Source organism: Bos indicus x Bos taurus, chromosome 6 (genome assembly GCF_003369695.1).
Source record: "Bos indicus x Bos taurus breed Angus x Brahman F1 hybrid chromosome 6, Bos_hybrid_MaternalHap_v2.0, whole genome shotgun sequence".
Taxonomy (NCBI): Eukaryota; Metazoa; Chordata; class Mammalia; order Artiodactyla; family Bovidae; genus Bos; species Bos indicus x Bos taurus.
This window is the reverse complement of record NC_040081.1, coordinates 102,906,473-102,922,286: the sequence shown is the minus strand read 5'-3', so window position 1 is coordinate 102,922,286 and position 15,814 is coordinate 102,906,473. Positions and strand designations below refer to the sequence as shown.

Here is a 15,814-nt window from a genome sequence, read left to right as displayed (position 1 = left end):
GGTCCACCCACTTTATGAGTCCATCTTCCAGGTAGACGTCGGCATAGAAGGACTGGTCATCGTTGATGATGCGTCCGCCCTTGATGAGAAGTCGGTCACTCTGAAAAGCCAAGCAAAGTAGTAAATGTCATTATAGAAAAGCCAAGAAATGCTTTTTTCTAACTTTCAGCATAAAATTTTCAACTCTTCTAAAGTAAAGAAATGGTCTTAAAAAGCCCCCTGCTAGCCTTCATCCAGATTCTTTCAAGACTTCATCCTTCTCCTTTCACCTCTTTCCCCCCTTAAACACTGGCTTTGTATTCACTGAGATATTTTAAAGCAAATCTCAAACATGATATCATTTCACCCATAAATGCTTTACTACATAATCTGTTAGGCAATTAAAAAAAAAACAAACTAAGATCCATTATCCCAACAAACCCAGTCATCATCAATTCCTTCAGCTCAGTTAATAACCAGACCATGTTCAATTTTACTTGATTATCTCAAAAATGTCCTTTTACACTGGGGTATTGTGAAGAGGAATCCACCCGAAGTCCCCAGAACACATCCAGCCCACAATTCTCTGCAGTCCACTGAAATGTGTACCATCTCCTCCTCTTTTTAAATGTCATTCATTTGTGGAATAAACTGGGTCATTTGTAAATAGAACAAGAATTTCTTCAGGCATTATTATTGAAATTAACAAAACTCAATTTAAAGACATTTTCAAACAAGTGAAATGGCCAAAAAAACAAAGTGACATTCCCCAGGAAAAACACCACCAGTCACTGTTCTGATGTTTTTTCCCCATTTCCCTCTACTTCCATACTTGTGATCCTAGCACACCTAGTCATTCACTCACCCGTTCACCCATCAGATACTAGCCCAGGAGCCTGGAAGAACAGGAGAAGAATGAGCTCTCGTGGAGTTGGTGAGGGACAGACAGAGGTTTAACAAATCTGGGAGTATGTTGGATTCAAAAAAGGAGAATTATAGGGTGCCCATCATGGGCACAAAGCGAAAGGGCTGCTGACCTTATTGGGGAGTCAGATAAGAACAAGCTCAGATCTAGAAAATAATTCTAGATAAGCTGGACCAAAAGGTAAGGAAGAAGGCCAGTAAGGTGAGTGCTAAGCGCCTGGCAGAAAGAACTGACGTGCCAAGGCCCAGAGGCAGCAAAGGATACAGCCAATTCTAGGAGCCGGAAAGAACACACGGTTGTGTCCTTTCTGCATTTTACCATAAGCCTGTCTCAAGTTATTTCATTTAAGGGGTTATAAAATATTTCATTTTATGCATACACAGTAGACTGTTAATTATTCCCCCATGGTTCTTTTCAATGTTTCACAATGATACGTATTTCTACAATGAACACCTTTGTGTATAAAGCTTTTCTTTTAATTTGGACTGTTTGTTAAGCTAAATTCTCAGAAATTTAACAACTGAGTCAAAAAGTATAAACCGTGCTTGCATCCCTTGATAAATATAACTAGACTGCTTTTCAAAAGTACCTCTCCAATTTGCCATTCTGAGACCACCAAAACACCCTTGGTTGTCATTAATATTTGTCAACTTGCACTTCTTGGAGGCTGAGAACTTTTTCTGCCACATGCCCATTTACTGTTTGTGTTACCTCCTAGCTGGAGATGTGGTGATGGACAAAGCACAGCCTCTGCCCTTAAGCCCCACCCCTTAGATAAGAAGCCAATTGTTACTGACAGACTTTATCTTTTTGGGCTCCAAAATCACTGCAGATGGTGACTGCAGCCATGAAATTAAAAGACGCTTACTCCTTGGAAGGAAAGTTATGACCAACCTAGATAGCATATTCAAAAGCAGAGACATTACTTTGCCAGCAAAGGTCTATCTAGTCAAGGCTATGGTTTTTCCTGTGGTCATGTATGGATGTCAGAGTTGGACTGTGAAGAAAGCTGAGCATCGAAGAATTGATGCTTTTGAACTGTGGTGTTGGAGAAGACTCTTAAGAGTCCCTTGGACTGCAAGGAGATCCAACCAGTCCATTCTGAAGGAGATCAGCCCTGGGATTTCTTTGGAAGGAATGATGCTAAAGCTGAAACTCCAGTACTTTGGCCACCTCAGGCAAAGAGTTGACTCATTGGAAAAGACTCTGATGCTGGGAGGGATTGGGGGCAGAAGGAGAAGGGGACGACAGAAGATGAGATAGCTGGATGGCATCACTGACTCGATGGACGTGAGTCTGAGTGAACTCCAGGAGTTGGTGATGGACAGGGAGGCCTGGCGTGCTGCAATTCATGGGGTCACAAAGCAAAGAGTTGGACACGACTGAGCAACTGAACTGAACTGAACTGAACTGAAACAGTAACAATTCAGAGTAGCCACCTCAGAGGGAGGGTCTGGCATGGGTTCCTCTGAAAACTGAGCCTGAGATGACGATTTTAGACCCAAGCAGTGATTCTGGGAGGTGATTCCAGTAAGTGGAGTAAGGGAGGCAGGCATGGAAATCCAATACAGGGTACCCATTGATCCAGCTAACACAGGGTACCCAGTGAGTAACTGGGCTAGATCCCACCAGGGCCCCCTGAGAAACCCTCTATAGACACAGAATGCACCTCCGGTGGGTCCCAGTGGTCCCATAGCACTGACCATGAGAGGAAGGCAGAGGATGCTGCATAAGCCTAGAAAAGAAGGTTGTCACCCAAATTAAGGAATCGGCAAATGGAATGCATGCATGTATGCACACTCAAGTCATGTCCAGCCCTTCCCGATCCCATGGACTGCAGCAGGCCAGGCTCCTCTGTCCATGGAATTCTCCAGGCAAGAATACTGGAGGGGGCTTGCCATTTCCTACCACAGGGGATCTTCCCGACTCAGGGATCAAATCCACATCTCCTGCATCTCCTGCTAGTGGGTTCTTGACCACTAGTGCTGTCTGGGGCTTCGGCTCAGTGTTAAAAGACAAGCACAGGACACAACTCAGTGACTAAAACAAACAACAAACTAAGGAATCAAAAAAGGCTTGCTGAGCAGAAACAGAGCCTGCAGCCTGCTACTCAGAACCCTCTAGTGGGTTCTTGCATCAGTATGCTTCCTCCAGAGTGAGGGCTAAGTTAGTGAGACCCTACTTAATCTGGACTCCTACTATGTAGGCGAAATTCACTCTCTCACTTGCGCCAGGCAGCTCTCTGATCAGTGTCACCTGAGGGTCCCCCCCTTGGCTGGCTTGTTTGGGACACCTTACATCACGGTCTCGTCTGCAGACCCCTCACCTCTTAGCCACTTTATGTTTACACAGTTCTTAACACAGTACATCTGACATAGTCTACATTTACATGTGTTTATAAATGTGCCTTGTCGCACCGACATCAGAGGTGTGTTCCCCCGCTGGCTGCATCAGGTACCACTCACAGGGAACCAGCTGTACTCTCGTTACTGCGGAAGGAGGGCAGCGCCTACAGCTGTCCCTGCAGTTCCCTCAGAGACTTGATTCCATGAGGGCAGAGATTTCACCTGTTTTCTTCACTGCTGGGTCTCCAATACTTTGGGCACAGCCTGGCAGGACAGATTAATGGATGAACACCTGAACTAATTCTCGAAGGATAACTGCGTAAAGATGGAGAGAAACGGCATTGTGGCCATGAGACAAAGAACCAAGGGCCAAGGAAGCCAAGGAAGAGACGTATGTCCTGTTCTCCAGGAAGGGGGTCTCTGGAGGAAAGGGCTTCAAGCTCAGTCACCCCCAGGTCCAACCACCTGCCTCTTATCTTTAAGACAGAAGCCAGGACCAAAGGAAAGAGCCCTGAGCACTGCGTACCCAGAGGCAAAGACACTGCTGTGCAGTTTTCTTGGGCACTAGAAAGCAGAGAAATGTGAATCATTGGCAGCTGGCGCCTAGTTTCTGAAACACGGTGTTCCGTGGGCAGCCGTCTGCCTTGTCACATTTAATAAAGGGCTTTTCAGGCTAATCCTGAAAGGTGGTATTTAATGCACTGTGCCCAGAAGACCAGCCCCACCCAGCTCTGCTTTTCCTAGAATCAGATGTTCAAATCCCCACCCCACCCCCCAGCTACCAGCAGATACCATGTGTAGCTACCATCAGGGTACTGGCTCTTGCTGTTCTCAGGGGCCAGCCTATTTCTAAAAACAATAAGCTCACAGCAGAAGGCAAGAGTTGATGTGACTTCTTTTTTCTTCCTTCAAATGACTAGCGTGCTTGCCTTTCAACTGACACTTTCAAAAGTATGTTCTTTGGAACCCTAGCCCAGCAGGGTTTTAATAGATGTTGATCCAAAAGGGGATTCCCAGGTGCAGTGAGTTTAGAAAATTCTGGGTTAAAGAGATGTAGAGATCGTTTTTATGTCAGGAATTCCCAGATCCTTTACTGCCGATGTGTAATGTGAATATTCAAGAGGGGAACTGAGTTGATCTTTTCCAAATTTAGACCCTTTTCATTCTGTGGGACACTTGACAAGGATATTTTTTCTCAAAAGACATCTCAGGAAATGTGCTTCATGGCTGCAGTGCTCTCCATGCCTGTTTGTGCTGAATGGTTCTCAGGGAATGTGTGGTCCCATTGACCTTGGATGGAAATGGAGCTCGAGATGGGCTGACCTCCCAAATTCATAAAATCAACATGGGTGGAGATTAGACTCAAGGTTTCCTAATTTCCTGTCCAGCGTTCACTCCATCAAACACACTTTTGTCTCATTTTTAAATATGTTCACCCATCTGAGGGCTTCCCTAGTGGCTCAGCAGTAAAGAATCCGCCTGCAATGCAGGAGTTGCAGTAGATGCAGGTTTGGCTCCTGGAAGAAGGCATGGCAACCTGCTCCAGTATTCCTGCCCACAGAACCCCATGGACAGAGGTGTCTAGTGGGCTACAAAGAGGGTCGCAAAGAGACACGACTAATGTGACTTAGCACACACCCACATGGTAGAAGCCATAACCACCCATAATCAGATGCAATTTAGAAAGAACCTGAGGATCTAGCTCTCTAGGACTCCCTTTCTTCATGCAGGAAGTGTGAGTGAAAAACCCTAGAGCCGTACTTCCCTCCAAACAGTAAGTTTTATGACACATAATTTTGAAGAACTTAATAAAAATCACACATTTAAAAGAAAAATACCAATACCCTGCCTCTCCCAGGATTACCACAAGGAGCAAACAGTCAGCAGATATAAACAATGACAAACTCTGTACAAGACTCACTGTTTTAAATACCTTGAAAGAAAATGAAATACCTCCTTAAAAATTCAACAAAAATCTAACAGCAAGGGTATGTCAGAGACTGCCCACTTCTTCCTGGGTGACAGCAGTAACCTAAAGAGACTTACACTCATCATGGCTCACGGCCTTGGATCAGCGTTGTGTAAGAACAAAACGTTCAGAGTCAGACAGATGCAGCTTCCAATCCCTGCTCATTTGCTATCCATGTGACTTAACCTGTCTGAGCCTCAGTTTCTTCATCTATAAAATGGGGATAATTGTCCCTGCCTTACAGGGCTGAGGGATAACCCCATGCGGTACGTATATAAAATGCTTTGCCCAGGCCTGCCACTGGTGAATGACTGGTGAATACTCAGCAGAGTTACACATTGTTTATTCTTTGCCATTTTCTGTAGCAGAAATTATACTCAATAAATATTTGCTTAAGAAAAAGAGTACATGCAGCTAAAAAAAAAAAATCTTGCCCTTAAGGAATTCTCAGGCCAGTGGGAGAGACTGAATCATAACCAGACCTTTGCACTCCAGTGTGGGAAGGGCTTGGACAGAGGGGTGGTGGGAGCAGAGAAGGCCTCCACTCCAGCCCTTCCAGGAGAACCGTGCTTATTCTGAGCTTGAAGAGTGAGTAGGAATTAGCCATGTGGCAGAGGAGAGAGATGAAGAAGGGAATGGCAATCCACTCCAGTATTCTTGCTTGGAGAAGCCCACAGATGGAGGATCCTGGCAGGCTGCAGTCCGTGGGGTTGCAGAAAGTCGGACACGACTGAGCACCTAACACAGACAGAGGAGATGGTAGAGGGAGGCAATGGCAGGGACAGGCATGGGTTAGGGGGTGCCAAGAGTACTCAGGGGTCTGTCAGTGGTTTCCTCTGGCTGAAGTAGGACCACAGGGTGAGGAAGCTGGAGAGGCAAGCAGGTGCTGGCTCACAGGGGCTCTAACGCCATAAGCAGACGCGAGGCTGGGCTGGCCATGATGGTAATGACGATAATGAAAAGGCTTTCACCAAGGAGGAATTCAAGCCCACCAAAGTTTCTGAACTGAGACTGCCCAAACTGGGCGGAAGTGGGAGAAGAGAAACTGATCATCTGCACAGCTTCCTTCAAGCTGGGATTTCTTAGTAAGGGTATGCCTCAGCCATTTTTTCAAATTGTATCACAGATCTTGACTTTTGACCTAGAAATTCAGTGCTGGGAATCTGTCCTCAGGATAATATCCCAAACAGGGTCAAAGAATTATCCACAAAGAGGTAAATCAAAATGAGTGACAAGGTACCACACCACTAGTGGCTAGCACTCAGCTGCTAAAATATCCCCCAGGAATTTTTATTTATTTATTCATGGCTGTATGGGTCTCCGCTGATATGCACAAGCTTTCTCTGGTTGTGGTGAATGGGGGCTACTTCTCTTGTTGCAGAGCACAGGCTCTGGGGGCATGCAGGCTTCAGTAGTTGCGGTGCATGGGCTTCGCTGTCCTGTGGTAAGTGAGATCCTAGATTCCCAGGCCAGGGATTGAACCCATGTCCTCTGCACCGGCAGGCAGACTCTTAACCACTGGACCACTAGAGAAGTCCCTCCCCAGGGATTTTAAAGGCTAAACCACAGTGCTAGACAATAAAACGTTAGGTGGAAAAGCAAAATACCAAACTCTCTACATGGTAGATCTTTCTGGTAGTATGACTCCACCCAGTGCAGGCTTTGGGGTGCTGCCCCGTGTCCCCACTGCTCCTTGTGCACCCCTCCCCCACAATGCTCATCACACTTCTTGGTCACTGGTCACGTGCCCATCTCCTGCTGGGCTGGATACCCCTCCATTCCCAGAAGAGCTCTGTGTGACTCATCTCCAAATCCCCAGAGACCATGCAGGGCCCTTACAAAGTTTTTAGCAAATGTTTGCTGAGTGGGAGGGAAGGAGGTGACAGCCAGGAGGGAAGGAGAAGAAAGAGTGTTTGAAAAGACAAAGGGCATGGGGAGAGAAAAGAAGAGTGAGATAAAGGAATGATAAAGAGGGAAGGAAAATGAATGGAAGAGGGAAGAAGGAAAGGGAGGAAGCTGGGGGAGAAATCATGAAGAAAGGACAGAGTAGACTGACAGATCAGAAACCTCACTTTTATTTCAACATTCCCTGAAGTCTAACCCTGCTGCCTGGGAACAGGAGCTTGCTTAGTGCAAATCCTGTTCAATACAGGACAGGTTGTTCAATATAGGTGGGGCCCGCCTACACCTTGGTGCTGGGCAGTCATCACATCTCCACGGCCAAACATCGTGGGGAGCAGAAGAGCAGCACAGAGAACGGAAGACTTTCTTCTCCAAACCCAACACTAATCTCCCTTCCAGCCCCAACTGTGAGGAGAGAGTAGGTGTTGGCAGGATGCCTTTGCTCTCTTCAGAACATCAAGTACCATGTTGAATGCCACTTACAAAAATTAGCCTTTATAGTTTCTGATATTTCTACCCACACAACAGCAAAATAAATAACCATCAGTTAGGAGGGGAGGTCTGGATCACACTGCATCTTGTGTATCACTGTCCTGAGGGAAGCATGAAGCCTCCCTGAATTCTGTTCTCCTTTCTGCATGGTGGGAATAAAGTCTGTCATTTCCAAAGTAAAGTTAGAGGAACAGAAAACTCATTAAGGTCTGGGGAGCTTTAGAAGAAAAACAAGGTTCCACTCTCATCAAACCAACAACTTACCCCAAAGTCACTAGTTTAGCAACCTTGGCTGCTATCTGGAAAACATTAGAGAGTGAACATTGCTATTACAGAGACAGAGAAAGGCAGTGACTATTTCATCAAGGAAAGGATGTCTGAGCTGGGTTCTGAAATATGAGATGCTCATGAAGTTGGAGGAGAGCATGGCAAACCACTCCAGTACTTTTGCCTGGAGAATCCCTTGGACCTAGAAGCTTGGCAGGCTACAGTCCATAAGGTCGCAAAGAATTGGACATAACTGAAGTGACTTAACACACACACATACACACAGACATGAAGCAGAAAAGTGGAGGAGAAGTGGAAGATTCCAGCAAAATAAATAGTATACACATGGACACAGTTCTGAAGTTTTCAGGTTCCATGAAGTAAATGAGGACTGGAAAACAGTACTGTATGCTGTCCATGGTCCTGAAACACCACTAGGCACCTGAAAACAGATTTCCTGAAACCCTGTGATGAATTGTGGTTTCCCTGGAAGCTCAGATGACAAACAATTTGCCTCCAATGCTGGAAACCCAGGTTCTATTTCTGGGTCTGGAAGATCCTCTGGAGAAGGAAATGGCAATCCACTCCAGTATTCTTGCCTGGAGAATTCTATGGACAGAGGAGCCTGGTGGGCTACAGTCCATGGGGTCGCAAAGAGTCAGACACAACTAAGCAACTAACACTTTCACTTTTTGATGCTGAAGATCTGGCTCCCTCCTACCTCACCCATCCATGGAGTTCTTCACTGCTTTTCTTAGATCACGGCATATGTGTAATCTTTATATTCCCACAGATCAATAACAATCATGGATTATGCTTCACATTGTATGTAATAGCTGGTTTCAAGTACATCTCACTGAGTGCCACCGTTTCAATACTTTAATTATTCCACTCAAGAAATTGGGGGGAGAGCCTGTGACACCCCATCTCCCCTCTCCTACCATGCTTCACTAGTTCACACACTGGAATCTGGGGTCAGTGGATTTTGTTGTTGTTCAGTCTTGAAGTCACGTTTGACTCTTTGCAACCCCATGGACAGCAGCAGGTCAGGCTCCTCTGTCTTTCACGATCTCCCAGAGTTTACTCAAATTCATGTCTATTGAGTTGGTAATGCTATATAACCATCTCATTCTGCTGCCCTCTCCTCCTTTTGCCTTCCATCTTGCCCAGCATCAGGGTCTTTTCCAATGAATCAGCTCTTAGCATCAAGTGGCCAAAGTATAGGAGCTTCCACTTCAGCATCAGTCCTCCCAATGAATATTCAGGATTGATTTCCTTTAGGATTGACTGGTTTGATCTCCTTGCAGTCCAAGGGACTCTCAAGAGTCTTCTTTAGTATCACAATTCAAAGGCATCAATTCTATGCTCAGCCTTTTTTTGGTCCAACTCTCACATCATTACATGAATATTGGAAAAACTATAGCTTTGACTATATGGACTTTTGTTGGCAAACTGGTGACTCTGCTTTTTAATACACTGCCTAGGTTTGTCATAGCTTCCCTTCCAAGGAGCAAGTCTTTTAACTTTGTCAGTGGATGAGTGACTGCCAAAAATAGGGGTACTGCCTTAATACAAAGAGGGCAACTCCATCCACTTACAGGCTGTAAGTGTGTAGAGATTTTGATCAGGCTGCCGGATTTATCAGTGGGAAGGGGCTCAGAGTAAATAAATGACAAATTACTCCTTGAAAGATGAAGAACATCTTTGTGTCTGAAGGGCAAGCACAAGAACAAGTCTCAAAAAGGTAAAGGACATGCTTGTCCATGCATTGAGTGCAGGTAGAATTGCTTTCTCATGAGGCAAGGAAATGTCAAGGTGAGTTCTGAAAGTTCTTTGCCTTTCAAACTCTACAAGCCACTGACTGACATTAAGTCACTGACTCACGTTTGCAACTCAAACATTCAATTGGACAGGCAGCTACGCACTCCACTCATGCAAGTACAACTCACAACACAGCACCAGAGCCAAGATAATGCTGCAAATCCACTGGGATTCCAATCCTAGTGCTTTTGTCAAGATTTTCAATTGCCAGATCTAGTTTATGGGACAGGAATTTATGTTATTAACAAATACCTCAGATACTCTTGACGGAGACCTTCTGTGGTAGACTGGGTTATTTCTTTCACATTCCTTCCTGCCCTCCTACATTTGCCATGCTCCAGCATGGGTGCAGGGCTCTCCCAGTCACACTAACTGTGGGTGTGTCTGCTTGACTCGCTTTGACCAACAGACTGAGAGTGGATGTGAGTGCACCAATCTGAGCATAAGCTTCAAGAGGCAGGTGGGTTTCAGCTCAATTTCTTTGAGAGTTCATCCTCCACCGTGAAAACTGCAGGACCCAAGGAATGATGCCTCCTTCAGTCTGAGTCCCAGAATGGGATGCTATGAGCAGCACACCTGATTCAAAGAGAAACCTGAAGACAATTCTAGCTGAGTCCAGCTAAGCCTCTGCCACCCACAGACCTGAGAACAACAGACAACTCTTGTTGTAAGCCACAGAATTATGGGATTGTTTGTTAGGCAGTATTATTGTATCAAAGTGAACTGATACACCATCCAAAACTTGCACCAGGAGCCACAGCCCCAGTAGCTGCTGTCTGATTTTCTAGCTCAAATACTTTATAAACCCATGACTCTGTTCCTACCCCAAATGACCAGATCCCTCTTTCTTCTAGGCTCCCCTCACAGTTGTCCCAACCAGCCTCCCTGCAGTAGCAAGAGCAATCTACAGTGCAGCTGCATGCTCTTATTAATTCACAAAAATCATCTGCCTTTGGTTTTGCCTCAGGGGACAGCCTGTCAGCCAGCAGCCCTTTGCCACACTTTCCAGGAAAGCAACCCTGGAAGTGGCAACAGGCCTGAGACTGAATGTAATGAACACACATTTGTTCTCCACCTGCATGGGGAGAGGACACAGCGGCATTGCCCTCCTTCATGAATCAGAAATATAGGTGGTCTCCAGGGGCTGCAGGATCTTCTGTGAGCTCAGGCCCATTTCCATGGCAACTGCAATTTTAACAGCGAGATCTCAAGCTCCACTGTACCTAACAGATATTCAGCAAACACTCCCTGATGAACTGAATATCTGGTTTTAAAATAACACAGCTCTGTCATGACCCCAGGAGCGAGCAAGGTCTTCAGGTTTCCTACAGAAGAGAGAGGCCAGACAAATCTGGATGTATGTGGAGACCCATTTCTGCACTTCCTTGTCTCTGCTTTTTATCTTATATAAAGCAATCTGGACAGAAATCCTTTGCCTTCAAGAAAACTACATTCCTGAGTACATATAAAGGACCAGTTGCACTACACAGATTTTCATTTCTCATTCATTTTTTTTTCTGTTTTTAATTCTGAAGTCACATTAAGAAGCAGGTATTATTGTTACAAATAAGCAAACTCAGAGAAGTGATATAATCTGTTCAAGGTCACCCAGCCAGGAGATAGTGGAGGCAGATCTGAACCTAGTACCACTGGGTACCTACCAAGTGACAACTCAATATCCTGTGATAGTTACCCCAGTGTTCTTAGTTAAGATGCCTGCGCCTCAGTTTCCTCCTTTGAAGAATGGGAATAAGCAAGAATAGATCATACATATCAAGCCCATTCCCAACATCATGCATCTCACCGGCCCTTCTGATAGGATTGCTGTGAATGTGGCCAAAAGGGGGTAGGCAGATCAAAGCCTCTGAAACTTGGAAAGGGCTCTCCATTGGTAAGACAGGAAATTCAGAGCCCTATTCACCTAATAAAGATGTCCTGGGTGGCACAGTGGTAAAGAATCTGCCTGAAATGTGGGAGACGCAAGAGATGCAGGTTCGATTCCTGGTTCAGGAAGATCCCCTGGAGGAGGAAACGGCAACCCACTTCAGTAGTCTTACTGGGAAAATGCCATGGACAGAGGAGCCTGGTGGCCTACAGCATCACAAAGGGTCAGACATGACTAAGCAACTGAGCACGCATGCATTCACCTAACAATTACTGACAACACCTCCTGTGAGTCAGATGCTTCCACACTTACTATCTCATTTAATGCTCATTTAACAAGGAAGCAGTGCTGCCTGCTGGCTAAGGACATGGTGGGTAGAGGCCAGAATGCCTGAGTTCTAAGCGGGCCCCACACTTATTACCCTTGTTCCTTAGGCACGTTTACCTCTCTGTACTTCAGTATTCTATCTATAAGGCAGAGAGTGGTTTTGAAAAAGTAAATGAATTGATGTGTAGACAGAGCTTAGTGTCTGATTTATAAAGTCCTTGCAACCCAGGGAAATAAATCTCATTCAAACGCCCAGTTCCGTTTTCAGCTTCTCTCTAACCTCTCACACCCCAAACCCAACATCTATTCCAGAAGTATCCTTATACCTACCTGCTGATCTCCACCTCCCACTGCACCTGCCGCAGGTCAGCCCTCTTCCCTGTCTCCCTGCTGCCTGCCTTGTCCCCTCCCAAAACAGCCAGTGACCTTTCTGAAACACAAATGCAACCATGTCATGTGTGTGCTTAGTCATTCCGACTCTTGGGACCCCACAGACTGTAGCCTGCCAGGCTCCTCTGTTCATGGGACTGACCATGGTGTGCCTCTCCTTAAACCTTTCTCCAGCTCGGACTCACACGCAGGATAAAGTAAGCCTCCAGGCGCTTCCTGGTCTGACTCCTGCCCTCTACCAGCATGGCACCATAGTCGTCTATCCTGGTCTGACTCCTGCCCTCCCCCAGCATGGCACCATATTCGTCTATCCTGGTCTGACTCCTGCCCTCTCCCAGCATGGCACCATATTCGTCTATTCACACTATCGTCTGGTTATCTAAGTCCTCCCAAGGTGGCGCTAATGGTAAAGAACCCTCCTGCCAATGTAGACAGATGTAAGAGACATGGGTTCGACCTCTGGGTCGGGAAGATCCCCTGGAGAAGGGCATGGCAACCCACTCCAGTATTCTTGCCTGGAGAATTCCATGGACAGAGGAGCCTGGCAGGCTACAGTGCATAGGGTCGCATAGAGTCGGACGCGACTGAAGCAGTTTAGCACTGCACTGCACTCTGGCTCTCTAAGCTGCACTTTCACAGCCCTGTGCCTTCATCTACGGCATCTGCTACCTGGACTTCCTGCCACACCTGCTCTGCCCGTTCATTTCCAGCTCACCTTGTCAGGCACAGCACTCTGCCTCCAGGAACATGTGTCCACCTCTTGGAGTTCCTATGGCATAGGGCTTGCACTCCTTAGTAGCATCATTTCACAATTTCATCTTTTGGCTCATTTTTGTTTGTCTATTTCACCCATGAGACTGTGAGATCCTTCACCCCAGAGACTACAGCTTACTCCTATACAAGTTGTTAGCTGGGTGACCTGTGGTAAGAACTTAATCTCTGTGTTCCAGTTTTTTTTTTTTTCCCTGTTAGTGGAGCTAATCAAAGTACCCAACTCACAGGATTACTTAAGTAAAAGCTCTCGACACACTAAATACTGGCCTATAAAGCCCAATGCCTTATGCTGAATGTTCTGTGTGTTTTTGAGGAAGCAGGAAAACCTTCCATTGCTTTTATCAGCTTCTCAAAGGAGTCTGACCCTAGAAAGTACTTAAACCAGTTTGCATGTGTGCTAAGCCACTTCAGCTGTGTCTGACTCTTTGCAACCCTACAGACTGCAGCCCACCAGGGTCCTCTGTCCATGGAATTCTCCAGGCAAGAATACTGGAGTGGGTTGCCATTCCCTTCTCCAGGGGATCTTCCCAACCCAGAGATTGAATCCGCATCCCTTGTCTCCTGCATTGGCAGGCACGTTCTTTACACTAGTACTACCTGGGAAGGCCAAACCAGTTTAAAAGGTGCCCAGTAACCAAAGTTTTATGTTGATTCCATTTTGTTCTCCATGCTCAGAAATAAAGAACAGCAAAACGAAAAAAGGAGTGGGGGAAGAGGGGAAAAGGGAAAGAAAAATCCAAATATTGTACTTAGAAATTGCACTAAAGAACTGGGGATATTTTGAAAAACAGAAGGTCCTAGGTAACTGAGAAATATCTTCCAGATCCTCCAGGAATATCAGTGTGAAAGAGGAAGGCATCTGTGAAAACTTCTGAAGGCAAAAGGTAGACTCTCTACATATGAAGACTTTCCAACAACAGAGCTGTCCAGGAGTAAGCAGGCTGCTGTGCAAAGTGGTGACCTCCCTGCTACTGGAGGTAAGCAAGGAGAGGGTACTTAAAACTCCTACACTAGAGAGGAGGCTGGGGGTGGGGGAGAAGCAATGGACACTCTTTTCTGCTGCCTCAAATGTATAAACACAGAGAAATTCACAAAATTTAAAAGCTTCTTCTCAACTTTGACGCTGTATAAATCAAATATTTGCCTAGGACTGAATCCCTAAGGTTCTATGAATACAGTCTGATATTAATATAAAGTACATGCATGCATGCTAAGCTGCGTCAGTCATATCCAAGTCTTTATGACTGCATAGACTGCAGCACACCAGGCCTCCCTTTGCTACATAGAGAAATTAAGTGACTTACCAAAATTACACAGCAAGTAAGCAGAACAGCTAGGATTCAAACGCAGAGAGTTTGACTTCAGAGTCCACATTCTTCCATTCTGGCTTTATCACCATCCTCCCAGCTCAAGAACTTCTAGAGGCTTCCTATTACCCTCAGAATAAAGTCAGAATTTCCTATACTTGGAGCTGAAATATCTACTCCAACTCTGTAAAGAAAAGGGATCCAAGGCCCAGAGAAGAACTGACTTGTCCAAGATCAAACATCCCATTTGCATTTGAGCCAGACTTTGAACCCATGGGCTATTTCTGTCACTTTGAACGCATTCTGCCTGACTTCTAAAGCCCTGTAGAATTCTCTCGCTCCCCAGCCATTCAAATTTATTTCAAGTTCCTCATCCTCAGATTCAGCTGTGTAAAATCCTCACCCTGCTGACCACATTCATTCTCCAGCCCAGGGCTTGTCCATGCTATTTCACCTGCCTTGCATGCTTTTATGTCTCCACCAATCAAAGCCCTCAACACCTAGCTCATGCCATCCCCCAAGCCCCCAGAGACCAACTCCAGTCGCTTCTGGCAAAAGCTGAGCCCTCCCTTCTCTGAACCCCTCTAACACCTGTGCTCTATTCCACAGATTACCCTCTGGTCCTTTTTCAGTCATCCCAGGCATGTGCAATTTTTCATTTAGCTGGAAAGGTCAAGATCATGAAATATTCAAGGAACAGAAAAGATCTGCAGTTAACAGTGGCTGATATCTGTCATTCTGTATCTTCATCTCCTGTGTTGGGGGGAGGGAACTGTCATCTGTTAGTCATTCACAATGTGCATTCACAAACGTTATATTATGTGTTTTCATGTACTCAGTCTTGGCCAAGTCCGTCATAAAATACAGGCGCTCAGGTCTAAGTGTGTACGGTTATGTTACAGAAGATGTCACAATGCAGTATCACTTGCATGCTCTCTGATACACTTTTTAAGAATCTAATTTAAAATAATTTTACCCAAAGAATATGGCCAACTACTCCTTGTCTGATCATGAACTTGACCAAGCTGAGACTGTCTGCTTCTCTGCCCCAGATGACAGAAGCCCCGATTCAGAACCAGATGTCCGCTAGTACTCCTCTTGTGGGCCAGATCACTGGCGGGTTTGGTCTCTGCTCTTCCTTGAGTCTCAGTCCTGCTGATTTCACTAGATGCATGACAAATCCCTGTAGGCATCTCAAATTCTTTGCATAAAAAGGCACCAAGATAAGCCACATAGTTAAAGGTAGGCTGAACACCATCTTTGGGAAGAAACAAGCTTTTGGCACATCTGTCTATTAGGTAATTGAGTCTGAGGTACTTTTAATTTAATGATCACTTTCTCCCCTGCTCATCTCATCTTGAATGTTTGACTTAACACACACACACACACAAAGATTTCAATCAGACGGTGACTATTTTAGCAAGCAGACCA

The 15,814-nt window shown here is 45.6% G+C and overlaps 1 protein-coding gene across 2 annotated transcripts in view; it reads right to left on the bottom strand.

Annotated features, from left to right (window-relative positions):
* Positions 1-15,814, bottom strand: part of CRMP1 (collapsin response mediator protein 1) — a 67,422-nt gene that overhangs the window by 43,196 nt on the left and 8,412 nt on the right. For both annotated transcript variants that reach the window (XM_027545013.1, XM_027545014.1), the window contains exon 2: positions 12-100. In XM_027545013.1, the coding sequence (XP_027400814.1) occupies positions 12-100 (89 nt within the window). The remainder of the gene's footprint in view (positions 1-11; positions 101-15,814) is intronic.